General features: G+C 37.0%; 2 protein-coding genes across 2 annotated transcripts; both read left to right on the top strand.

The window, feature by feature from the left end:
* Positions 1-2,159: 2,159 nt before the first annotated feature.
* LOC137615102 (uncharacterized) lies at positions 2,160-11,027 on the top strand. The gene is made up of 2 exons (XM_068344732.1): positions 2,160-2,279; positions 10,524-11,027. The coding sequence occupies exons 1-2, from the start codon at positions 2,160-2,162 to the stop codon at positions 11,025-11,027; spliced, it is 624 nt and encodes a 207-aa protein (XP_068200833.1).
* Positions 11,028-11,219: 192 nt separating this feature from the next.
* On the top strand, positions 11,220-11,642 carry LOC137615101 (processed variable antigen-like). Its single transcript, XM_068344731.1, has one exon. The coding sequence runs from the start codon at positions 11,220-11,222 to the stop codon at positions 11,640-11,642; it is 423 nt and encodes a 140-aa protein (XP_068200832.1).
* Positions 11,643-12,500: the final 858 nt, after the last annotated feature.

Below are 12,500 nucleotides of genomic sequence, written 5' to 3'. Positions count from 1 at the left end.
ACCTTGGGTAGTGTCATAGTATCTGTACCGTGGTCTTCCACTATCTTGTGTTAGAGTTCTCTTGCTTGAGGGTACACTCGGGCAAACTATTCTATCTTATTCCTCTTCCTCTTGTATTTTTCAATTCTTTTATCATTTTTATAGAAAATATTTATTTCAATGTTGTTACTGTTCTGAAAATATTTAATTTTTCCTTGTTTCCTTTCCTCAACGGGCTATTCTTCCCCGTTGGAGCCCTTGGGCTTATAGCATCCTGCTTTTCCCACACGACTTGTAGCTAAGCAAGTAATAATACTAATAATAATAATAATAATAATAATAATAATAATAATAATAATAATAATAATGGTTAAGGTAGAGTTATGCCGTAAATAAAAACATTGGGGAGGAGGTTATTAAATATACCCAAAGCAATCCTGGCGTCGTAGAAAAGCTGGCGACAGCGGAAGTGGTGGACAAAGTTGAAGCCTAAAGTGGGAACCCCTGATAGGGAGAAGTGAGAAGGCGATGTATTAATTATAGCAAGTTTAATTCGAAATTGGAATGCTGAGAGAGAGAGAGAGAGAGAGAGAGAGAGAGAGAGAGGGAGAGAGAGAGCTTTGGTTCCAGGAATCGGGGACAGAGATTAGTATTTGCAAAAAAGGAAGATGAAGGAAGAGGCACAATACAATCTAGCAATCGCTATGGTCTTCTAGAGTCTTGGGTTAGAGTTCTCTTGCTTGACGGTACACACTCGCACACCCTTACTTAGAAATTGGAATGCTGAGAGAGAGAGAGAGAGAGAGAGAGAGAGAGAGAGGGGGGGGGAGAGAGAGAGAGAGAACTTTGGTTCCAGGAATCGAGACAGAGATTAGTATTTGCAAAAAAAGGAAGATGAAGGGAGATGCCTAATACAGCCTAGCCATAGCTATGGTCTTCCAGTGTCTTGGGTTAGAGTTCTCTAGCTTGAGGGTACACACTAACACACCCTTACTTCGAAATTGGAATGCTGAGAGAGAGAGAGAGAGAGAGAGAGAGAGAGAGAGAGAGAGCTTTGGTTCCAGGAAGATGAAGGAAGAGGCATAATACAGTCTAGCCATAGTCTCTGTAACATGGTTCTTCCAGTGTCTTGGGATAGAGTTCTCTTGCTTGAGGGTACACTTTCCCACACTATTCTCTCTTATTTTTCTTCTTGTTGTGCTAATATTTTTTATAATTTATATAAGAAATACTTATTTTAATGGTGTTACTTTTCTTGAAATATTTTATTTTCCCTTGTTTCCTTTCCTCACTGGGCTATTTTCCCTGTTTGGGCCCCTGAGCTAATAGCATCCTGCTTTTCCAACTAGAGTTGTAGCTTAGCAAGTAGTTGTAATAATAATAAAAATAATAATAATAATAACAAAAATGATATAATAATAATAATAATAATAATAATAATAATAATAATAATAATAACAATAATATAATAACAATAATAGCTGTATCACCTTGGACTCATTTTCCATCAAAGGTCGGATGTGAAGTCAATTCTTCCTGTTATATGTTCGTTCTTTGATAAAGCACTGAAAAGGTGTTCGATTGGTTATTTATTTGTTTGTATATGCAGTGACCTTGTAATACTCGCCATTGTTTACCAAACAATCCTCAGAATCTTTTGTTTACCTTCAACTGAGGTTGAACAAAGCGTGGACACGTCAGAGACATAAACAATAGCGGAATTAGTTGAGACATTAAAAATAATAAATAAACAAATTAAAAAAAAAAGTTGAAGATACTAAGCCTTTAGCAACAATAACTGAAGATAAATGATATATAAGCAACAAAATACTTAAAAACTAGATTCCTGGACATAAGAATCATATAAAATTGGAATTATATAAAAAATATATTTCTGTAATACCAAATTCCGATTAACTGTAGTGGAATAACGATGTATTCACAATAGTTGAAAAAAAAAATAAATAAATAAATAAAAAAAAAATAAAAAAAAAAAACAAGAGTTGAAAATACTAAGCCTCTATCAAGAATATCTGAAGATTAATATATATCGAACAAACTACTTAAAAACAAAATTCCTGGATATAGGAATCATAATAAATTGGAATTAAGTAAAAAAAATATTTCTGTAATACCAAATTCAGATTAAACTGGAATAACGTTGTATTTACAAAGAAACAATGCACAACAGCATTGATCCAGATTTGAAACCGACTTCGGCAGTGCATTCGCAAAAAGAAAGAGCAATAACAACAACAGCAGGCCCTGAATTGGAAATACGAGTGTGTCAGGACTACAAAGTTAGTCGACATCTGCTACAATCACCGCAAGAAAGATACGGCATCGAAAGCCGGCCGTGCAGTAACTCACCCAAAAACAATATCACCTCCGGGAACCAAAATTTTTGATGACCGAATCTGCAACAGATAGCAATCAGGTCATATGGCAATCCGGTGATCAACTACTCCCCGGGGCAGACGCCCCCCAGTATCATTGCAAGCGGTCGGGGGAGGAGGAGGGGGGAGGGGAGGGGGGGGAACGATAAGAGGGAGGCGTTGAGTCAGCTCAATGAACTGCCATTAAATCTAAAACGTGTTCGGAACAAGATTTCGACACCCTGGTCTCCGCATTAGCAAAGGGATGATTTCCCAAAGGCCTCCTACAATGCGATGACAGGAGAGAGAGGAGAGAGAGAGAGAGAGGAGAGAGAGAGAGAGGAGGGCTCTATACTGCAGGAGATGAGGTCATGGGAGTGGTTGGTATTCGGGGAGAGGGCGGGAATGCATCCCCGAAAATTTCGGCGGGGCATGCGTGAGAAAGCAGCTAAACGGGAAGCCAATTGCAGATGAATTCAAATATTTGCCAGTCATCGATCAAACGCCCTGCCCTTAATAGCTGCTGGTAATCTGGCCAACCGAACACAAAGTCATCAGGAAACAATGCCAGTTATGAAACCGAAAAGTAAATAGACAAATACGAAATACCGAACCTGGCCCGATGCAACAGCGTATAGCATTTAACACCTGAATAAACATTTTTTTCCCCCTCTCCAGTCCGGGACTATTGGGATTCGGGGAAAGGAGGAAAAGGGGGAGGTTATAGGGGGACTAGAAGAGGGGGGGGGGGGGGGGGGCAGGAGAGAATGCCCATGGGGCCATAAATCCACATATTTAGGAGGGCGAGGTAATGATTTAGTCACCCAGCTAATCAAACGTGGATTTAAATGGCTCCCTCCTTCCACGATATTTTTTTTTATTCGAGCCATTTAGGGGATTTGCAATGGGTGATTTAAACGAGATAACTTCTGTGTTTAATTAAGGCAATATGCAGCTTTTTTCCGCGTTCTGGTGATGCATGTGATACCTGGGAATACTGCATGTTGCAGACTAATTACGAAGGTGATTGCAGACAGAGAGCGTGCGAGTGAGCGAGCCAGTCAGAGAGAGAGAGAGAGGGGGGAATAGAGGGAGGGAGCGGAGGGCTTGCATCAGATTGTATAATATGTTGCAGTTGTTGTTATTGTTGTACAGCTTTTACACCAGATCACATTTTATTGGAGTACAGGGAGAGGTTAGTTTCAAAATGCCAGAGTGGAAGTTGCAACTGCATGGCAATATACGTGTCTGCGAGGGATTTTTTATTGAAAATAATGCTCATAAAAAAGGGGGGTTCCGTTCGCATACCAACAAATTAATTCAGTAACGCGCACATGGATGCTCAGATAGATATGCACATGCATATATACATGCAGTTTTTACATTCCTTTATGATCTTAAATACCAGGAAAATACGAGGCTATATATTCTTCCCAAATAAAAACAATAAAATTGTTGTGATAAAAAAAAATAACAAGTGAGTTCGGTTTCATTTACAGGTATTAATTTAGAAAATATAAGTGATTAGGTGTGTATCCATATGCATATACATACATACATACATACATATATATATATATATATATATATATATATATATATGTGTGTGTGTGTATATATATATATACATATACTATATATATATATATATATATATATATATATATATATACACACATATATATAAATTTATATACATATATATGAATATATATATATATATATACATATATATAAATATATATATACATATTATATATATATACATATATATATATATATATATATATATAAGAGTATCATAAATAAATTATGAAACGTGGCTTAAGTAAATGTGCCCAACATAAAAAAAAATCTTATTTCATAACAACTTGCAAAGGACATTAGATAGCCATCTGGTACCGGATTCTAACCCTCATTATATCCTTGGTGTCCCGCCGTCTCAAAAATAAAAGTTCGAGTAAGCCAGAAGTCAGACATCAACAAAGCTAAAAGTCTTCAGGGTAACTTAAAGAACTGACGTCATCTTATCACAACGAAGCCATCCGACATGTAGAAGAAAAGTCCCTAATTAAGAAATTCTCACTTGTTGCACCAGTGTCACAAAACCCATGGTCGATAGAGTCAAAGGACTATAGTCCATTTCTTTTAGCGAGTCATATTTGCACCGACTCACAGCGGTGCCCTTTTAGCTCGGAAAAGTTTTCTGATCGCTGATTGGTTGGACAAGATAATTCTAACCAATCAGCGACCAGGAAACTTTTCCGAGCTAAAAGGGCACCGTTGCGAGTCGGGGCAAATATGACTCGCTAAAAGAAGTGGACTATAGTGTCACAAAACCCAATGTCATTACAGTCAAAGCCCTTATAGGTGAAAATAGATTAATCTCATGGTTACTTTAAGATTAGATTTGTGCAATAGGCTAACAAGCTATTATAGATACCAAAGGTTTGAACTCAAAAAAAAAAAAAAAAAAAAAAAAAAAAAAAAAAAAAAAAAAAAAAAAACACCGAACAAAAATCCAGAATTAACGTCACACAGAGACCCTTCAAAAAGTTCAGCAATAACTATAAGTAAAGACTTCCAGGAGGCAGGGTATTAACTTAGAAAACGTTCCAGCAAGCAAGAGCTTAACTAGAAAAAAGGGCCTTCTCGGAGGCAAGTTGTAAAAAGAAACTTCTAAGAGGGATAAATTAACTAAATAAAAACGGTCTTTAAGGGACAAGATATCAACTTGAAGATAAAAGGCCCCACATGAGTCAAAATCGTATGCCAAGAAGTGTAAGGTGGCTTTCCAGGAGGCAAAAAAGGGACTTTCCAGAAGTAAAAAAAATAAAGGGTGCTTTCCAGGAGGCAAAAAAGGGGGTTTCAAGGAGACAAAAAGCGGCTTTCCAGGAGGCACAAAAAGGCCTTTATACAAGGCAAAGAAAGGGCTTTCAAGGAGGCAAATATAAAAAAAGGCTTTTCCAGGAGGCAAATATAAAAAAAGGCTTTTCCAGGAGGAAAAAAAAAGACTTTCCAGGAGGCAAAATATAGGTTTCATAAAGGATATTTGAGAAGGCTATGTAATAACTACCACCCAAATGGCCTAAAAAATAAAGTCTACAAGGCGCCCCCCCCCCCCAAAAAAAAAAAAAAAAAAAAAAAAACACCTGAAACATTACTACTAATATGCAACACAAAACTAATGGTCCAGAAAATCTGAAGATTCTACGAGACAAGACGTTACCATAGAAAATAAACTTCACGTAATTAAACTAAAATAAAACAGCCTTACCACATTCTCAAATTTACACAATTCTCTGGTCTCTGCTTCCCTATCCCTCCCAAACCCCAAGTACAACCTTAATCTTCAGACAAGCAGCCGTACCTCCATTGCCACAACACTGAAGATAAAATGTTTATGAAATATAACTAATTCACGGTGTTGAAATACTTCGAGAAATACCTGGAAATTCACATATTTCAGTTAGTGAACACCTGTTCAAGGAACTTTAAGATTGGCTTCTGATGTGACCTGAAATATATTGGGCGATTCATGGCCGAAATATAACTGGCTATAGTTGATTCATTAGGAATAAAATCATTACTCATGATATGTAGGACAATAACAATTGCTTTTTTTTTTTAATGGGTACTTCATATAAAAAAAAAAGCGATAGGGGGTGACCAAACGAGTCTACTGCACCCCCCCCCCCCTTTGAATTATTTACTTCAATAATTAAAAAACAAAAACAAAACTGAACAATGAAAATTAGAACAAGGAAAGAATTATAAAAGTCTAGCATATAAGCAGTCGGTGCTAATTAGAGCACACAAATTAAATTCTATGCAAAAGAAGTTGGTTTATCAAAAGTAAATTTAAATTCTTTAAACAACTGTATCAACAAAAATTGAACTTCAGATTACTAATAAGTTGAATTTGTGGTTTCACTAACACCACCATCATCACAATAATAAAAAATTTGTAAAAATAATAATAATAACAATACAAATGTTTGATCCATTCCAGTTCAGGTATTGCGGTCTAATACAACCATAAACTACCAACTATGCAAACATACATGCATACACACACACACACACACATACACACACATATATATATATATATATATATATATATATATATATATATATATATATATATATATATATATACATATATATATATGTGTGTGTGTGCGCGCGCGCGCAAGTGCGTCAATGAAAAAAGCACAAAAAGCACAAAACCGAAAAAGGGATCCACACGAAAAAAAGCTCTAACAATTCTAATGTTGTTTATTTCAAATTTCGAGTACTAAGCGGGCAGAGGTCATATATTTAAAGCATCGGACAGCTTAATCAAGCCAATTAAATCCCCCTCATGTAAATTTATTTCCTTTCAGACCAATAAGTAGTAAAAAATGGTAGTAATATAGCAAAGGGATTTAAATTACCATTCCACATTCGCATTACCGAGTAGAAAAATGATTACATAAATAATTGAGCTAGGGAAAAAATTAATGGATTGTTTAGACCTGACATGGAGAGAGGCGTGATCCAAAATGCAGTCTGAAGTTTGAAATAATATTTTGGAATAATATGCATTTCTTTCTTCTATTACATTGAATCAGTTTAAAGGTTTAAAGGCCTCTCATGAATGGCAGGGGCAAGGGACAATGCCATTGCTCTATCGAGCGGGACAATACCCTAGACTAGAGACTGACCATATATACATATGATCAGCGCCCAAAACCCCCTCTCCAACCAAGCTAGGAGTAAGGAGGGCCAGGCATTGGCTGCTGATGACTCCCACAAAACCCCCATCCTTAGCTCATAAGGATGGTGAAGTTGTAGCGACCAAAGAAACTAACGAGCTTGAGCGAGACTCGAACCCCAGTGTAGTGTTTCCCAGTCAGGGACGTTACCAATCGGCCACCATAACCCTTGCCTACAGAACTATGTCTAGTCAGCATTTATCAATGGACCTGAAACCTTTTAATTTGGCAAAATGAATCATTTGCCTATATAAGTGTTTAGTTAGCATTTATCAACGATATGAAACCTTTTAATTTGGCCAAATTTTCACATAATCTGTAATGCAATTCCAGTTACCTGGAAACCTTTCCATCTACAGGGAATTGTTTCTTAATGGGTAATATCGCATCATTTCAAGGAACCCGGATATCTTTTCCACTGGACTGGAATAAATTGATTAAGGTCTGGAATAAATTTATTGCGGTCTGGAATAAATTTATTGTGGACTGGAATAAATTTATTGCGGTCTGGAATAAATTTATTGTGGACTGGAATAAATTTATTGTGGACTGGAATAAATCTAATGTGACCTGGAATCTTCTTCCGGGAAAAACATCTTATTCATCCTTTCACTTCTGACTTGGAATCTTTTGACAAAGAGACAAGATTTATTTATAATCCTCCTAATGACCAAGAACACCTCTTTTAAGACTTGGATATCTAAACCAAAGACATAAAAAATTCTACAGATGAAATCATATCAACATTTTCCTGTCATCTATCAAGTTTCCTGGTATACGAAATCATTTCCAGTGACCCGGAAGAATCTCCTTTCAACTACCTGGAATCATTTTCCAATGACCTGGAAACTTTCTGACCAAATAAAATCATCCCCCCCCCCCCCCCCGCCCTTCGAACGATTTGGAAATCTTTATCTAAGACATGAAATATTCTACAGATGAAATCACATCAACATTTTCCTGTCATCTATCAAATTTCCTGGTATAAGAAACCATTTCCAGTGACCCGGAAGAATCTCCTTTCAACTACCTGGAATCATTTTCCAATGACCTGGAAACTTTCTGACCAAATAAAATCATCCCCCCCCCCCCCTCGAACGATTTGGAAATCTTTATCTAAGACATGAAATATTCTACAGATGAAATCATATCAACATTTTCCTGTCACCTATCAAATTTCCTGGTATACGAAACCATTTCCAGTGACCGGAATCTCCTTTCAACTACCTGGAATCATTTTCCAATGACCTGGAAACTTTCTGACCAAATAAAATCATCTCCCCCCCCCCAACCGATTTGGAAATCTTTAACTAAGACATGAAATATTCTACAGATAAAATCACACCTTATCAACATTTTCCAGTCATCTGCCAAATTTCCTGTTATACGAAATCATTTCCAGTGACCCTGAAGAATCTCCTTTCAACTACCTGGAATCATTTTCCAATGACCTGGAAACTTTCTGACCAAATAAAATCATCTCCCCCCCCCCTCGAACGATTTTCCCTTCAACCAGCAGTGTAACACCACGAGACCACTTAACCATTGGCAGGTTTCCGTGGAAACAGCACGCTGACCAACTTGAGCCCAGAGACTCTGCTTAAGCTTGTGGCTTAGTAACAGCAACCGTAATAAAGGCCTCCCAAGAAATTATACTCAATTTTTTTTAATGAGGCGCATTGGCATTGACTCGCAGCGGTGCCCTTTTAGCTCGGAAAAGTTTCCTTCTTTCTGATTGGTTAGAATTTTCTTGTCCAACCAATCAGAGATCAGGATATTTTTCCGAGCTATAAAAAGCACTCCTGCGAGTCGGTGTAAATCTGCCACACTGAAAAAAATTGACAATAGTCAAAAGTACAGTAATAAAATCACGACGAAGATTTGAGTATCACCTTAATACTCTCTCACTCTCTCTCTCTCTCTCTCTCTCTCTCTCTCTCTCTCTCTCTCGAAGCGTAGGCCGAAGGTTGTCCTTAACAACTATATTTTCAGAAATTAGTCAAAATTACAGTAATAAAACCACGATGAAGGTTTGAGTATCACCTTAATGCTCGCCGTCTCTCTCTCTCTCTCTCTCTCTCTCTCTCTCTCTCTCTCTCGCGAAGCGTAGGCCGAAGGCTGTCCTTAACGACTATATTTTCAGAAATTAGTCAAAATTACAGTAATAAAACTACGACGAAGGTTTGAGTATCACCTTAATACTCTCTCTCTCTCTCTCTCTCTCTCTCTCTCTCTCTCTCTCTCTCTCTCTCTCTCTCTCTCGAAGCGTAGACCGAAGGTTGTCCTTAACAACTATATTTTCAGAAATTAGTCAAAATTACAGTAATAAAACCACGACGAAGGTTTGAGTATCACCTTAATACTCGCCATCTCTCTCTCTCTCTCTCTCTCTCTCTCTCTCTCGAAGCGTATGCCGAAGGTTGTCCTTAACAACTATATTTTCAGAAATTAGTCAAAATTACAGTAATAAAACCACGACGAAGGTTTAAGTATCACCTTTATACCCTCCGTCTCTCTCTCTCTCTCTCTCTCTCTCTCTCTCTCTCTCTCTCTCAAAGCGTAGGCCGAAGGTTGTCCTTAACAACTATATTTTCAGATCCCGGTTTCTTGCAGTTTGTGTGGCAATGAGGAACACGTACAGACTCCCCGCCAGTTGGTTCCAAAGTCGAAAGGCACCGTAGAGTTCATCGCCTGGAAGCAAACCGTAACAATTTGACGCTTCGAGGCATCGAGGGTATACCTCTGTCATGACCAAACCCTTACAAACTTTCACAAGGGGAAAAGGTGGCACTACCGACCTAACCGTTCATAAGGGTCACCTTCACATCGAAACAATACGAGGCGGTCACCTCTGGGTACAGCGGGAGCGTATACTTCTCTTCTTCCGTAATCCGTATAAATCCGCTTTGGGACGTAGGGATTGGAGAGATTAATCCTACAAATTAAGTCAGGAAACTTACTATGCAAATTCACTGTCTATGTTTATTCAATAGGATTAATTGCTATATGATGCCTTACAGCCAACAGCCTGAAAGAGTGAGTACAGAGACTACAAAGTCTAGACGATACAGGAAGTGGAAAGCAATAACCTAGGCCTATAAAGTTATGGTGTTTTGAAAATCAAGAAAGGACACAAAAAATTGAGACAAAATGGAATCAAATGAACGAAGGAAACGAGAACACAAGAAAATCGAATTGGTAAAACGAAGGATACGAGAGCACAAGAAATACGAATTGGTGAAAGGAAGGAAATGAGAAGAACACAAGAAAAACGAACTGGTGAAACGAAGCAAAGGAGAAGAACACAAGAAAAACGAACTGGTGAAACGAAGGAAACGAGAACATGAAAAAACGAACTGGGGAAACGAAGGAAACGAGAATATAAGAAAAACGAACTGGTGAAAGGAAGGAAACGAGAAGAACACAAGAAAAAAGAACTAGTAAAACGAAGGAAACGAGAAGAACACAAGAAAAACGAACTGGTAAAACGAAGGAAACGAGAAGAACACAAGAAAAACGAACTGGTGAAACCAAGGAAACGAGAACACAAGAAAAACGAACTGGTAAAACGAAGGAATTGAGAACAACGCAAGAAAATCGAACTGGTAAAGCGAAGGAAACGAGAACACAAAAAAACGAACTGGTAAAACGAAGGAAACGAGAAGAACGCAAGAAAATCGAACTGGTAAAACGAAGGGAACGAAAAGAACACAAGAAAAACAAACTGGTGAAAGGTAGGAAACGAGAGCACAAGAAAAACGAACTGGTGAAACCAAGGAAACGAGAATATAAGAAAAACGAACTGGTGAAACGAAGGAAACGAGAATATAAGGAAAACGAACTGGTGAAACGAAGGAAACGAGAAGAACACAAGAAAAACGAACTGGTGAAACGAAGAATTCTAGAACACTAAGAAAACGAACTGGTGAAACGAAGGAAATGGGAAGAACACTAAAAAACGAACTGGTGAAAGGAAGGAAACGAGAAGAACACAAGAAAAACGAACTAGTGAAACGAAGGAAACGAGAAGAACAAAAGAAAATCGAACTGGTGAACGAAGGAAACGAGAAGAACAAAAGAAAAACGAACTGGTGAAACGAAGAAAATGGGAAGAACACTAGAAAAACGAACTGGTGAAACAAAGGAAACGAGAAGAACACTAGAAAAACGAACTGGTGAAACGAAGGAAACGAGAAGAACATTAGAAAAACGAACTGGTGAAACGAAGGAAATGGGAAAAACAAAAGAGAAACGAGCTGGAGAAACGAAGGAAACGAGAACACTAGAAAAACGAACTGGTGAAACGAAGGAAATGGGAAAAACAAAAGAGAAACGAGCTGGAGAAACGAAGGAAACGAGAACACTAGAAAAACGAACTGGAGAAACGAAGGAAACGAGAAAAACACAAGAAAAACGAACTGTAGAAACGAAGGAAACGAGAAGAACAATAGAAAAACGAACTGGAGAAACGAAGGAAACGAGAAGAACACAAGAAAAACGAACTGGAGAAACAAAGGAAAAGGGATGAACAAAAGAAAAACAAATTGGTGAAACGAAGAAAACGAAAACATAAAAAAAAACGAACTGGTGAAACGAAAGAAACGAGAACATAAAAAAACGAACTGGTGAAACGAAAGAAACGGGGAAGAAGACTAGAAAAACGAACAGGTGAAACGAAGGAAACGAGAACGAGATGGAAAAATCTGACCGTGAAAGGAGAATGGCTGGATACCAGGAAAAAAAAAAAAAAGTATTGTTAAGGCGCCTGGCTACATGTTAACCCAGATTAGCATAATGAATTCATTATGAATTCATATGGGTTTTGTTAAGGCATTTCGTAAGCTGGTTTAGTCGTATACGTGATCGTAAACATGAGAATCGTTTAAATAATTAACATTTCAATAATGTTTTATGCAATACTGAAAACTGCTGAAAATTTTTCTCAAAATGTTATGTGATTTTAATACATAGTGAAACATTAGAAAATGGTAATTTTTTTTTCAGGGATACTTTTTATAGATGCAGAAAAATTATTAATGAAAAAAATTATTTACGAAAAAAACATTAAAACTGGGTTTGCATTCTGGTGAATGTTTTCAGAGACAGAAATGTTAATTGCAAATGCATGAAAACCCTAAATATTGAAGTATATATTAAAGGAACCATATTGAAGAATATACAAAATAATGCACACACACAAACACACATATATATATATATATATATACATGCATACATGGATATGTATGTATGCATATACACATATGCACACACCTATTATATATATATATATATATATATATATATATATATATATATATATATATATACTATATATATACATACATACATACATATATATATATATATATATATATATATATAT

This window comes from Palaemon carinicauda, chromosome 21 (genome assembly GCF_036898095.1).
Source record: "Palaemon carinicauda isolate YSFRI2023 chromosome 21, ASM3689809v2, whole genome shotgun sequence".
NCBI lineage: Eukaryota > Metazoa > Arthropoda > Malacostraca > Decapoda > Palaemonidae > Palaemon > Palaemon carinicauda.
This window is presented reverse-complemented; position numbering and strand designations above follow the sequence as displayed.

What these genes read in the sequence shown, in the direction of transcription:
- LOC137615102 (XM_068344732.1), top strand. Translation starts at nt 2,160, where the DNA reads ATGCACAACAGCATTGATCCAGATTTGAAACCGACTTCGGCAGTGCAT. An exon ending in GAGTGTGTCAGGACTACAAA is followed by an intron (nt 2,280 to 10,523) that starts GTTAGTCGACAT and finishes GGTGAAAGGAAG; the next exon opens with GAAACGAGAAGAACACAAGA.
- LOC137615101 (XM_068344731.1), top strand. Translation starts at nt 11,220, where the DNA reads ATGGGAAGAACACTAGAAAAACGAACTGGTGAAACAAAGGAAACGAGA.